The sequence below is a fragment of the Salvelinus alpinus genome, chromosome 26 (assembly GCF_045679555.1).
Source record: "Salvelinus alpinus chromosome 26, SLU_Salpinus.1, whole genome shotgun sequence".
Taxonomy (NCBI): domain Eukaryota; kingdom Metazoa; phylum Chordata; class Actinopteri; order Salmoniformes; family Salmonidae; genus Salvelinus; species Salvelinus alpinus.
The window spans coordinates 3,404,642-3,419,533 of NC_092111.1; the positions used below are offsets into that span (position 1 = coordinate 3,404,642).

At 47.0% G+C, this 14,892-nt stretch overlaps 1 protein-coding gene across 1 annotated transcript in view; it reads right to left on the bottom strand.

Annotated features, from left to right (window-relative positions):
* Positions 1-275: 275 nt before the first annotated feature.
* The window catches only part of LOC139554257 (oxysterol-binding protein-related protein 10-like), a 129,784-nt gene continuing 115,167 nt past the window's right edge, over positions 276-14,892 (bottom strand). The window contains exons 8-13 of the mRNA XM_071366999.1: positions 14,294-14,443; positions 13,468-13,963; positions 3,543-3,729; positions 2,613-2,795; positions 2,264-2,417; positions 276-1,711 (exon numbers count right to left, since the gene is read on the bottom strand). Of these exons, the coding sequence (XP_071223100.1) occupies positions 1,667-1,711; positions 2,264-2,417; positions 2,613-2,795; positions 3,543-3,729; positions 13,468-13,963; positions 14,294-14,443 (1,215 nt within the window). The 3' untranslated portion in view covers positions 276-1,666. The remainder of the gene's footprint in view (positions 1,712-2,263; positions 2,418-2,612; positions 2,796-3,542; positions 3,730-13,467; positions 13,964-14,293; positions 14,444-14,892) is intronic.

A 14,892-nucleotide genomic window follows, 5' to 3' on the forward strand; every position in this document is an offset into this window, starting at 1 on the left:
AATGTAGGTTTGCAGGCAGGGTGCTTTTACTAAGTTGCTTCAGTCAATTCCAGGAACGTACATGTGAGACTGGGGAATACATGGGTGCTTTTTAGGTGCAAAGCAATTACATTCCATGATACCTTTTTATATGAAAATATCTTTATCCTATAAAAGTTAGACACTGGTATAAACTGATGCTTCAGAGAATTACAAAATGTACCACAAGATGGCAGCACTAGCATATTCAAATTACAGCTGTTCTCCATTTTCCGCAACGACAACAGACAGGCACAGTGATTGCCAGGGCACATTTATTAGAACAAAACAATTATACCTTCAACCTATGTTATAACAAATGGGGTGTTGCATAGGTTTTTATTAAAGTGAGGTTCAAGCTCTTGGGTACATCACAGTGTTCTACAAAACCCAAATACATTCAGAATATCTTAGTTTGACACATATGGGGAATAAAATGCCATCTTTGTGGACCGATCTTTCCAAATAACCCACAATCTGCACTTGTCTTGATTACCGAGTGCTGGAGACTCGGTAATCAAATTCATGCATTATTGCCAGATGTCAAGGTCACACTTGAGTGCTGCAAGAAACTGGACAGCTTTGTGACAGCTAATTTTCTTCACTGCAAGATGATCCTGCCGTTAGTATAGGTACTGTAATGCACCAAGCCCCTCAGTCTATAATCATGGATGGTTGAAATTACTTAACCAGAGAATATAGATAGCAGTGATCACTTTTCTAAGAACAAAAATTATTTTCCATTAGATGTTTGGCTAAATAAAGGCAATCCGATATAGTATTTGGGAAAACGTAAACATATAATGGCTATGTATAACCAAAAACATCCCCTTTCTACCTCATATCCTGAATGACATGTTGTGGTGGTAGAGACGGTGCCCCTCTGTGAATGGGGCTGTGACTTATCCATATTAGATGCAGAGGCAGCCCACTGAGATATTAGCATGAGTCGTGAGCTGGGTACAGCTCCAGCTTAATTATGTTATATCAATGCCAACCTAAGGACACGTCCCTGGAAGGAGGAAACACCTCTCGGGAAGATGGGATCCAATGGAGTGTTGACTGTAAAGTAAAAGGGTGATGGTATGGGATTACGACTAATAAGAGTGATGGGAAATCTGTATTGCATGGAAGAACAGAGGTAAAGAGTCATTTCAAGAATGGTCAAAGGTCTGGATGGATAGAATAGCAACAAAGTGATGAGAGACTGCTCCTAGTCAACAGCATTTGTTGGGAACTAATGTAACCCAAGCATATTTGCCATCTTCCTACCATTGCATTCTGATGCTGCGTGACAAATAAAGGCGTTTGAACCGAAAAGGATCATGTACGTGTCAGCACAACCGGAAAGAAATACCAGTGGCAAATCACGTCATACCGTGCATTTGCAAAAGGCCCTGGCAAAGTAATAAATTCAAATTCTCTACCTCGAACACTATAAAAAAGCTACATCGGTCTCTCCCACCCTCGTAGTTCAAGTGGAAACCACTTGATTCCCATGAGTGGGACCGTGGTCCATGTCATTAAGAGTCTGTATCTCTGGTCCCAATGGAGAGCGAGTGGCAGTTCCATCCTTATCCTGGCCTGGCCCCTCGTTTAGGGGGATAGAGGCTCTCTTAGTGTCCATTAGAGCAGTCTGGTTCTTGTGTCAGTGAGATTTCCACAGGGGGTTGTGGTAGATCCAATCTTCTCCCTAAAGGCAAGAACAAAGACACAAAACCAGATGAGCATCAGTGGTTCAATTGAGCTGGATTCACCTGGAGCCGGGCTCCTGCACCTTGGGACAAAGCACCCTTAGTGGAGGTACCAACAACCGGATGTATCCGGTTTTAAGGGACACAGCTAATTCAACCTAGCTTCCTCTGAAAACCGCGTGGAAACTCCGCTCTTTAAACGCCGGCTACGTTTAGGTTAAGTCAAAGGGAGAGCCGAGCTCCAGCACCTCATGGGTCCAAAGTAGGATCAACTACGTTTTGGGATAGGGTTGAACATAATAGCCCCAGCCCTATATGTATTTTTATTTAACTTGCAAGTCAGTTAAGAACACATTCTTATTTTCAATGACGGCCTAGGAACAGTGGGTTAACTGCCTGTTCAAGGGCAGAACAACAGATTGTACCTTGTCAGCTCGGGGATTCGAACTTGCAACCTTTCGGGTTACTAGTCCAACGCTCTAACCACTAGGCTACCCTGCCGCCCCATTGAACCTATTGAACCCTGGCTCAACTCCCTCCTGTAGCCGTACCTTTTTACTGAAATATTTGGGTGTCCAGGGCGAGTTGACTGCAGCTCTCTGCCTCTCCTCCCCTCGCTGGCGCTCCTCCAGACGCCGCTTTTGTTCCGTGGCCTCGTCAATGTTCCCCTCCTTCAGTGACTTGGTGACATGCTGCCATAACCGCCTACACAAACACAAAGAACATGTATATAACAAACCCGCCACGCAGCTGACAAGATAGCTACTGTTCTGTATACGCCAAGTCCAGGGAGTCCCGCCTTGTTTCAGTCCTGTTTACTTCCGTTTGGTGCGTGATAAACACCACCCTGGTCCATTAAGGGGCCAAAAACACAGCACCTTGGACCTAGGAGCATCTTACCTGGACTCGTTCCGTCCCTGCTTCTCCACAGGCCGGAGCTTCTTCTTGATGATTGGCAGTTTGGTTGTGTCAATCACTTTGGTCTCCCCGCTGCTATAGGTGAAGTCCAGGGTTCCGTTCCACTCCCCCTGGGCCTTGCACACAATGGTGTTGGTCGGGTTGTGTTTGACCTCTGCAGTCACCCTGAGAGGAACACACAGCAGGCATGTTCAGAAGATGTACTTAGTGGCCGCCCATCATTGCTCAACGTTACTCTTATGATACATTGTACAGCCATAGCAATATCGAATATTGAGACTGAGGTTAAAGTGCAGACTGTCAGCTTTAATTTGAGGGTATTTTCTTACGTAATCGGGTGAACCGGTTAAAAATTACAGCACTTTTTGTACATTGTCCCCGTATTTTCCCCCCCAAAATTCACTTATACAGTATATGTCTCATTCGTAGCACACAATCTACATCAAGTTTGTGACTCTACACACTTGTTGGATGCATTTGCAGTTTGTTTTGGTTTCAGATTATTTTATGCCCAATAGAAATGAATGGTACATTTGAGCCACTTAGTGTAAATAAGAATAGAATATGTTTGATATTTATGCCTCTAACTTTCTCACTCATCATTTATTCACGATTCATTCACGATTATCCATAATCATGGTAGTATCCCCATTAATATAGTAGACGTATCTAAAAACATATTCTATTGTTAATTACAATAAAAGTACAGCAAAATGACAATCTATTATTCACCATTCAATTATATTGGGCACAAATAACATTTGAAATTACGACATTCCAATCATTTCAATACAGAGCATTCAAATCCTCTCTCAATTCAATGGGCTTTATTGGCATGGGAAACATACAGTATGTTCACATTGCCAAAGCAATCTCTCCCTCGCTCTCACACACACATATTCAGAGACCCACCTGTGTACCTTCCCTCCATAGAAAGGCTTGGTGTGGAACGTGACGGTGGCTGAGTAGCCACTCTTGGCACAGGTGATGGTGACTTTGCCACCCAGCTCCACCCATGGCACGGTGAGGATGGAGCGGGCGTAGGCACAGGGCAGCGTGAACACATACTCCTCGTCATGCTCCAGGAGGCACAAGGTCCCTGGGCAGCAGAGGGGGAAATATCAAATCGCATTTTTGTCACATGCTGCCGAATACAACAGGTGTAGGTAGACCTTACCGTGAAATGCTTACTTACGAGTCCCTAACCAACAATGCAGTTCAAGAAATAGAGTTAAGAAAATATTTACTAAATAAACTAAAGTAAAAAATGAAATAAAAAGTTACAAAATGACATAACAACGAAGCTGTATACAGGGGGTACTGGTGCCGAGTCAATGTGTGGGGGTACAGGTTAGTCGAGGTAATTTGTACATGTAGGTAGGGGTAAAGTGACTCAAAGAGTCAGACCAGATAAAGGGCAGCATCTCCCTGGTTCAAGTCTGGTTCCAGGCCAGTTGCCACCTCTTCCAACCATTGTTCATGTTTGGTTAAGACAATGAGTGACAACTGACAAGGAGTTGACATGATAGCACAAACAGATCTGGGACCTGGCTATACTAGTGTAGCCAAGCGCCAGTCACTAATTTACACCAATGTCTAATAAAACTGTACATTCCGTAGAATAATGCAGAAGATTTTGCAGAGACTAGAAGGGAAATACTGTACGTGGAAAAAAATCCTTTGCAAGATACAGTATCTCCATACCATAAATATACTCCTCTAGGATGAATATTTTCGCTGGGTAGAAGAATGCCTGTGAAATGTTCACTCTTCATTAGTGTTTGAGTTGAACAGGGAAAAAAGGGCCTCGTTAACAACAAATGGTGAGCATCATCAACCAAGGTTTTCCCAGTTACTCTGGCAGAACGGCGGACACCCACTGTGCACGACCCCGCGTCGCCAAATGCATTGATTTCTCTCCCTTTGTTCACAGACACATCTCTGCTCAGACCCCAACCAAGGAGCATCAAAAGTCATGCTATAAATTCTCAGACAACCCAAAGATTCCTTGATGTCCTTCCAGACTCCCTCTGCCTATCCAAGGACGTCAGAGGACAAAAATCAGTTAACCACCTAACTGAGGAACTCAATTTAACCTTGCGCAATACCCTACATGCAGTTGCACTCCTAAAAACTAAAAACATTTGTCATAAGAAACTAGCTCCCTGGTATACAGAAAATACCTGAGCTCTGAAGCAAGCTTCCAGAAAATTGGAACGGAAATGGCGCCACACCAAACTGGAAGTCTTCTGACTAGCTTGGAAAGACAGTACCGTGCAGTATCGAAGAGCCCTCACTGCTGCTCGATCATCCTATTTTTCCAACTTAATTGAGGAAAATAAGAACAATCCTAAATTTATTTTTGATACGGTCGCAAAGCTAACTAAAAAGCAGCATTCCCCAAGAGAGGATGGCTTTCACTTCAGCAGTAATAAATTCATGAACTTTTTTGAGGAAAAGATCATGATCGTTAGAAAGCAAATTACGGACTCCTCTTTAAATCTGCATATTCCTCCAAAGCTCAGTTGTCCTGAGTCTGCACAACTCTGCCAGGACCTAGGATCAAGAGAGACACTTAAGTGTTTTAGTACTATATCTCTTGACACAATGATGAAAATAATCATGGCCTCTAAACCTTCAAGCTGCATACTGGACCCTATTCCAACTAAACTACTGAAAGAGCTGCTTCCTGTGCTTGTCCCTCCTATGTTGAACATAATAAACGGCTCTCTAGCCACCGGATGTGAACCAAACTCACTAAAAGTGGCAGTAATAAAGCCTCTCTTGAAAAAGCCAAACCTTGACCCTGAAAATATTTTTTTTAACTAATTGGCCTATAATCGAATCTCCCATTCCTCTCCCATTTTTGGGAAAAAGCTGTTGCACAGCAACTCACTGCCTTCCTGAAGACAAACAATGTATACGAAATGCTTCAGTCTGGTTTTAGACCCCATCATAGCACTGAGACTGCACTTGTGAAGGTGGTAAATTACCTTTTAATGGCGTCAGACCGAGGCTCTGCATCTGTCCTCGTGCTCCTAGACCTTAGTGCTGATTTTGATACCATCGATCACCACATTCTTTTGGAGAGATTGGAAACCCAAATTGGTCTACACGGACAAGTTCTGGCCTGGTTTAGATCTTATCAGTCGGAAAGATAGCAGTTTGTCCTCTGACAAATCATCTGTAAATTTCGGTGTTCCTCAAGGTTCCGTTTTAGGACCACTATTGTTTTCACTATATATTTTACCTCTTGGGGATGTCATTCGAGAACATAATATTAACTTTCACTGCTATGCGGATGACACACAGCTGTACATGTCAATGAAACATGGTGAAGCCCCAAAATTGTCCTCGCTAGAAGCCTGTGTTTCAGACATAAGGAAGTGGATGGCTGCAAACGTTCTACTTTTAAACTCAGACAGAAGAGATCTTTTGCAAGAGATCTTCTGTTGAATCTGACAATTAATCTTGATGGTTGTACAGTCGTCTCAAATAAAACTGAAGGACCTCGGCGTTACTCTGGACCCTGATCTCTCTTTTGACGAACATATCAAGACTGTTTCAAGGACAGCTTTTTTCCATCTACATAACATTGCAAAAATCAGAAACTTTCTGTCCAAAAATGATGCAGAAAAATTAATCCATGCTTTTGTTACTTCTAGGTTAGACTACTGCAATGCTCTACTTTCCGGCTAAAGCACTAAATAAACTTCAGTTAGTGCTAAACACGGCTGCTAGAATCCTGACTAGAACCAAAAAATGTGATCATATTACTCCAGTGCTAGCCTCCCTACACTGGCTTCCTGTTAAGGCAAGGGCTGATTTCAAGGATTTACTGCTAACCTACAAAGCGTTACATGGGCTTGCTCCTACCTATCTTTCCGATTTGGTCCTGCCGTACATACCTACACGTACGCTATGGTCACAAGACACAGGCCTCCTTACTGTCCCTAGAATTTCTAATCAAACAGCTGGAGGCAGGGCTTTCTCCTATAGACCTCCATTTTTATGGAATGGTCTGCCTACCCATGTGAGAGACGCAGACTCGGTCTCAACCTTTAAGTCTTTACTGAAGACTCATCTCTTCAGTAGGTCTTATGATTGAGTGTAGTCTGGCCCAGGAGTGTGAAGGTGAACGGAAAGGCTCTGGAGCAACGAACCGCCCTTGCTGTCTCTGCCTGGCCGGTTCCCCTCTCTCCACTGGGATTCTCTGCCTCTAACCCTATTACAGGGGCTGAGTCACTGGGTTACTGGTGCTCTTCCATGCCGTCCCTAGGAGGGGTGCATCACTTGAGTGGGTTGAGTCACTGACGTGATATTCCTGTCTGGGTTGGCGCCCCCCCTTTGGTTGTGCCGTGGCGGAGATCTCTGTGGGCTATACTCAGCCTTGTCTCAGGATGGTAAGTTGGTGGTTGAAGATATCCCTCTAGTGGTGTGGGGGTTGTGCTTTGGCAAAGTGGGTGGGGTTATATCCTGCCTGTTTGGCCCTGTCCGGGGGTCTCATCGGATGGGGCCACAGTGTCTCCTGACCCCTCCTGTCTCAGCCTCCAGTATTTATGCCGCAGTAGTTTGTGTCGGGGGGCTAGGGTCAGTTTGTTATATCTGGAGTACTTCTCCTGTCTTATCCGGTGTCCTGTGTGAATTTAAGTATGGTCTCTCTAATTCGCTCTTTCTTTCTCTCTCTCGGAGGACCTGAGCCCTAGGACCATGCCTCAGGACTACCTGGCATGATGACTCCTTGCTGTCCCCAGTCCACCTGGCCGTGCTGCTACTCCAGTTTCAACTGTTCTGCCTGCGGCTATGGAACCCTGACCTGTTCACCGGACGTGCTACCTGTCCCAGACCTGCTGTTTTCAACTCTCTAGAGACAGCAGGAGCGGTAGAGATACTCTTAATGATCGGCTATGAAAAGCCAACTGACATTTACTCCTGAGGTGCTGACTTGCTGCACCCTCGACAACTACTGTGATTATTATTATTTGACCATGCTGGTCATTTATGAACATTTGAACATCTTGGCCATGTTCTGTTATAATCTCCACCCGGCACAGCCAGAAGAGGACTGGCCACCCCTCATAGCCTGGTTCCTCTCTAGGTTTCTTCCTAGGTTTTGGCCTTTCTAGGGAGATTTCCCTAGCCACCATGCTTCTACACCTGCATTGCTTGCTGTTTGGGGTTTTAGGCTGGGTTTCTGTACAGCACTTTGAGATATCAGCTGATGTAAGAAGGGCTATATAAATAAATATGATTTGGGACTCATGGACATGATGATTCCCCGTAAGGGAGGACGTTAAAGTGAACTCTGACCTACAACATCTCTTCACCTACATCACCGTACAGTCTGTTTGGTCATAAAGCCATATAGGACAAATAAATAATCCCACCAGCTACTGCTCTTCTGGGGGTTGACCTATTGCTTTCATGTCTTACTCATGAAATCAATCATCTTCCACTACAAAAAAACCTATGGGGGTTATCACTTTAAACCCTATAGTGAACCATAGGGAAGCATAAACAATGGAATCAGCATCCATTCACTGCCATTGCCCTCTACCGTTAACTATCTTATGAGCAGTCTAACTCTTCCGGAATGGGACGGATGGGACGTTAAACGTGTGTCCCGACTCTCTGTGGTCACTAAAGATCCCATGGCACTTATCGTAAGAGTAGGGGTGTTAACCCCGGTGTCCTGGCTACATTCCTAATCTTGACCCTCATACCATCACGGTCACCTAATCATCCCCAGTTTACAATTGGCTCCTTCACCCCCCCCCCCCCCTCCTCAACCCTGTAACCTTTCCCCAGGTCGTTGCTGTAAATGACACTGTGTTCTCAGTCAACTTACCTGGTAAAATAAGGGTTAAATAAATACAATAAAATACATATTATTGCTAACTAGTATAAGGGTGTTTTCACACTTGGTCCATTTAAGCCAATTTTTGTGAACTCAAATTGGTTTCGCTTAATTTGTGTGCAGTTTGAATACTGCAAAGGAACTCAGACCCCCTCAAAAGAGCCCCCGAAAGCGAACCAAACGGAGACCATCTCAAGAGGTGGCCTGAGTTCGGTTCGCTTGAATTTCACAGTCCTGTTTGCTTGTCATTATTCCTGCACCGCCCATTAGACTACTGCAATAAACCCTCTGACATTAGTGCCAAAATAGAGAGAAGATGACATTTGTGGAGGTTCGCCCCCCCAAAAAACGTGCTGTTTTTGGTTAGGCCTGTTGATTAGTGATCGTCAAGGATGCACAGAAATTCCAAGAGAGCTTCATAAGCTGTTTATTCGATTGTGGGGGTTGGAATAGGGTGAAAAGACGACAGCATATTTGGTGACAATCACAACATAGGGTACAAAATCCATTTCAGCTCTTAAAGCGACGGTAGCCTACATTGGGTGTACAATTTCCGATTACAGCATTATTTAATCTGCAGTTATTCTTCTGCTGTTTATTCTGTTACCAATAACATGTACATGTTAATAGTATCGTCTGATTACAATGATTATGTCTCGTCTTTTAACTAAATGCAATCTATTAGCTTCCAATATGTAAGTCGGTATATCTAGCTGTGTGATAACACATTTTGATGGAATGGCTTGTCCTGCACTTTATAAAAACCCAGAGTGCATTGGGTGAATGTTGGAGAAAGATCTTGGTTCCATTCTAAACGGAGCAATGTGAACGCAAAGATGACTCGGATCACAAAATAGGTGAAGTGAACTGGTAAAAGAGTTGAGTCCTCATTCAAAGGCAGTGTGAACACAACGAGAACTTAGTTGTTTTGCTTGGTTTTACCCCAGAGTTCACTTTAACGAGGAATGAGATCTGTATGTGACTAAATGTGAAAACACCCTAATTGAGTCTGGAGAGAAATCACGTGGAAGGTCATCACATGACTGGCTGGCATATACTCGTTTGGCTATATCACAAGTGGGAAACACTTCCTTCACAATCGAGCCCTCTCCTCGACCCTTTGGTCTTACCTTGTCCACCTCTTCATACTGTGTATGCAATGTACTGTACTATATGTCCAATGTCACTGAATGAATACTGTCTTTGGTCGAGAGCATAGAGGCATAACAATCTAGCATTTATAATACCGTCAGTACAGACACAATTGATCCTCTTTTTAGCTAAACCCCCACATTGACCAACCGTGCTCTCCACGACAACCCGCCGCGCTCTCCACGACAACCCGCCGCGCTCTCCACGACAACACGCCGCGCTCTCCACGACAACACGCCGCGCTCTCCACGACAACACGCCGCGCTCTCCACGACAACACGCCGCGCTCTCCACGACAACACGCCGCGCTCTCCACGACAACCCGCCGCGCTCTCCACGACAACCCGCCGCGCTCTCCACGACAACCCGCCGCGCTCTCCACGACAACCCGCCGCGCTCTCCACGACAACCCGCCGCGATCTCCACGACAACCCGCCGCGCTCTCCACGACAACCCGCCGCGCTCTCCACGACAACCCGCCGCGCTCTTCACGACAACCCGCCGCGCTCTCCACGACAACGCGCCGCGCTCTCCACGACAACCCGCCGCGCTCTCCACGACAACCCGCCGCGCTCTCCACGACAACCCGCCGCGCTCTCCACGACAACCCGCCGCGCTCTCCACGACAACCCGCCGCGCTCTCCACGACAACACGCCGCGCTCTCCACGACAACCCGCCGCGCTCTCCACGACAACCCGCCGCGCTCTCCACGACAACCCGCCGCGCTCTCCACGACAACCCGCCGCGCTCTCCACGACAACCCGCCGCGCTCTCCACGACAACCCGCCGCGCTCTTCACGACAACCCGCCGCGCTCTCCACGACAACGCGCCGCGCTCTCCACGACAACCCGCCGCGCTGTCCACGACAACCCGCCGCGCTCTCCACGACAACCCGCCGCGCTCTCCACGACAACCCGCCGCGCTCTCCACGACAACCCGCCGCGCTCTCCACGACAACCCGCCGCGCTCTCCACGACAACCCGCCGCGCTCTCCACGACAACCCGCCGCGCTCTCCACGACAACCCGCCGCGCTCTCCACGACAACACACCGTGCTGTCCACGACAACCCACCGCAAATCACAGCAGGAGCTGATTGACACATGCTTACCTCGCCATCTGACATCATCTTAATCAGCACCGATCAATGCAGCACAAAATATCGTCCGCTTAAAAAAATTATTATATTTTCATTAGAGGCACATTACTCAAAGATGCCAAACCACACAGGCCTCTAAATGTGAGAGGGTCACCATTGTGTGACTCATTCAGAAAAGCCTACATTGTGGCATCATGAGGGCAGATAGAGGACTCATGTATTGATTGTCATCAGAGAACTTGCATACTCTTCCATAGGACTATGCACAATGGATAAGTACAGTACGAGAGTAAAAACTGGCTGCAGTATTCAAAATTGTTGAAAGGTTTTAAAAACAATTCTAATACATGCAACAGTTGGACAATGGATGAAGATACTCCAAACTTTTACAAAGAAAAAACTCCATCAGATATGGACTTAAATATAAACATTTTCCTGGCAGGGGCAAATCATTTATGGAGCTCAGGGATTTTGGTGGGAATTCAGGTATTACAGTTATTGTAAAAATCTCACTTATTTCCTCTAAAGGTATCAGGTATTTTTTAAATATTGTGTTAAAATAAAAAATTGTAGTACTCTAATTTGCATAAATACATGGGGGTATTCTTTTTGCATATATTAACATAAAGGAGTGGAACAAGCCTGCACTCACCAGCTCTGTCTAGGCCTTCCTGCACTCACCAGCTCTGTCTAGGCCTTCCTGCACTCACCAGCTCTGTCTAGGCCTTCCTGCACTCACCAGCTCTGTCTAGGCCTTCCTGCACTCACCTGCTCTGTCTAGGCCTTCCTGCACTCACCAGCTCTGTCTAGGCCTTCCTGCACTCACCAGCTCTGTCTAGGCCTTCCTTCATTCACCTGCTCTGTCTAGGCCTTCCTGCACTCACCTGCTCTGTCTAGGCCTTCCTGCACTCACCAGCTCTGTCTAGGCCTTCCTGCACTCACCAGCTCTGTCTAGGCCTTCCTGCACTCACCAGCTCTGTCTAGGCCTTCCTGCACTCACCAGCTCTGTCTAGTCCTTCCTGCACTCACCAGCTCTGTCTAGGCCTTCCTGCACTCACCAGCTCTGTCTAGGCCTTCCTGCACTCACCAGCTCTGTCTAGGCCTTCCTGCACTCACCAGCTCTGTCTAGGCCTTCCTGCACTCACCAGCTCTGTCTAGGCCCTCCTGCACTCACCAGCTCTGTCTAGGCCTTCCTGCACTCACCTGCTCTGTCTAGGCCTTCCTGCACTCACCAGCTCTGTCTAGGCCTTCCTGCACTCACCTGCTCTGTCTAGGCCTTCCTGCACTCACCAGCTCTGTCTAGGCCTTCCTGCACTCACCAGCTCTGTCTAGGCCTTCCTGCACTCACCAGCTCTATCTAGGCCTTCCTGCACTCACCAGCTCTATCTAGGCCTTCCTGCACTCACCAGCTCTGTCTAGGCCTTCCTGCACTCACCAGCTCTGTCTAGGCCTTCCTGCACTCACCAGCTCTGTCTAGGCCTTCCTGCACTCACCAGCTCTGTCTAGGCCTTCCTGCACTCACCAGCTCTGTCTAGGCCTTCCTGCACTCACCTGCTCTGTCTAGGCCTTCCTGCACTCACCTGCTCTGTCTAGGCCTTCCTGCACTCACCTGCTCTGTCTAGGCTGCCTGCACTCACCTGCTCTGTCTAGGCCTTCCTGCACTCACCTGCTCTGTCTAGGCTGCCTGCACTCACCTGCCCTGTCTAGGCTGCCTGCACTCACCTGCTCTGTCTAGGCCTGCCTGCACTCACCTGCCCTGTCTAGGCCTGCCTGCACTCACCTGCCCTGTCTAGGCTGCCTGCACTCACCTGCTCTGTCTAGGCTGCCTGCACTCACCTGCTCTGTCTAGGCCTTCCTGCACTCACCTGCTCTGTCTAGGCTGCCTGCACTCACCTGCTCTGTCTAGCCTTCCTGCACTCACCTGCTCTGTCTAGGCCTTCCTGCACTCACCTGCTCTGTCTAGGCCTTCCTGCACTCACCTGCTCTGTCTAGGCCTTCCTGCACTCACCTGCTCTGTCTAGACTGCCTCGTTAATTACTGTTGTTGTCACCTTCTGTTGCATAATTCAACAAGTGCAGGATACCCTCGGATTGAAAATCAACACGCTTGGCTCTAGATTACTCCTCTCCATACACACTGTATGCGATTTGAGAAATAATATAACTATAATCCGATTCTTTATTTTCAGAAGTTTATTTTATTTTAGCGCATCTAATTTGTAAAATAATAAATTTTTTCAATTCCACAAATAATTGACATCCATCAAAATAAAGTTGTCGGCCTTCTCTTTCTTGTGATGTAAGTGTGGAGACGATGCGTTTAATCCCAGACTAAGCTTTAGCGTTCTCATAGCTGCAACGGGACGACAATGTATTCCATTGAGACCATTTCATGGGTGTGTTTGACAGGTTACATGGGGAAAATAACGACAGGCACAAGCAAGAATACGAAAGTAAAATGAAAGCAATCAAACCAGCGATATTTAAGTGACAAGACTTTTGCACCCCTCAAACACAGGAAATAGATGGCTGAAAAACACAGATCCTCAGGTGGGCGGGACATGCGCGTTGCTAATGCCATTTCAAACTGCCACCAACTGTATCTCCATGTATATTCCAAAACATGAGCATAAGCTTAAGAAAAGTATATGATTTGAACTCAGTCATGTACTTATGGTGTCAGCTTTTAGCTGAGCCTCAACGGAACCGGAAGCTCATATTTTCACTCACCTTCCCCTATCATGGACACACCAATGGACATGCCCATGAACTTGCTTCTCGTCCACACGTGGGCATTGACACACATCCTCCTCTCTGGGCACTCGCAGTAGAACCCCGAGACAGGCGGGTGGTGGGACACCTGCTCGGCCATGAAGCGAACGCGGTAACACTCGGCGCCCGACGGACCGTCCTGCTGTTGGGTGTTGTTGGGGCCCCTGGAGGCTGGTTCCCTGGGGCCCTGAGATCTGAGGGGCCTCACTCTGTCCCGAGGCACCTCCCAGGAACAGTGGAAGGTCTCGCCCAGCGCCGGGTTGTAGGGCTTCTTGGCCACAGCTCCTTTGCGGCCCTCGTGGAAAGCGGTAAGGTAGTACTCGACGAAGCGTACGATGCGGTCCTCCGCCGTGGCACCAGCCGTGATGGACAGGAACATGTCCGGGTGGGCCATGAAATTAGCATACATCTCCAGCAAGGAGCGCTTCTCCAGGATGAACGTGGGCAGCACCACCTGGTAAACAGGGTCGGAGGCGACCGTTAAACCACATGAGGGAGACACTTCACTAGAGTGCTGATAGGGAACAGTAATAAAGAGGAGCAATAGCCATCATTTGAACTAAAAGCTTTTTAATTGTCATTCCATGACTGTTTTGATGCCATTGATGATCATATTCAACTGAGCAGGCGAGTGAAATGGACATACCAGCACACTGTAATCTGTACTTCCTAAAACAGGAATCAAGACATTCCTATTCCGTCAGTGAACCGGTAAACATTGTGTTGGCCATACCAGCTCTAACATTCCGAGGGAAAACTATGACGAGAGAGCAGGCCGTCTTACCCGGGTGAGGTCCATGCCCAGTTTGAGCTGGGAGAGGAGGTGCAGGATGATGCTCCGCTGGTCGTCCAACACTCCCAGGTCCTCTTCCTCATTGTCCTCCATGTCAGTCACCTCCTCACTTGGGCTGATGGCCTCCAACCCTGCTGGGTGCTGCCGGAACAACAGAGAAACAGACTTAGGTTAACATGGTCTGACATAACAGTGACAACGTCTCCCTGGTAAGTGAGGTCTCCTGAGTAGGGCTGTTGTGGTCATGACATTTTGTCAGGTTATTGTCATGCAAAAGACTGCCAGGTCTCACGGTAATTGACCATTAATTAACATAAACACTTTTAGCATCTCCAGGCCTCCACACACACACAAGCCGCTAAAAAAGTATAATATATCAATTTAATATACACCACGTATATATGAGTTGTCCTACTGTATGTTATCAGGCTATTCTCCATGCCATAGGCTGTTGGCTTGTTCATTTAGCTGACAAGATATGCTTATAAGTCCCATGCCATTATTTTATAGTTAGAAGAATATAAATTAACTTAGCTGGAAAAAAATGTAAAGGATTTTTTTCCATTACGGTACACATATGACGTGGCTAT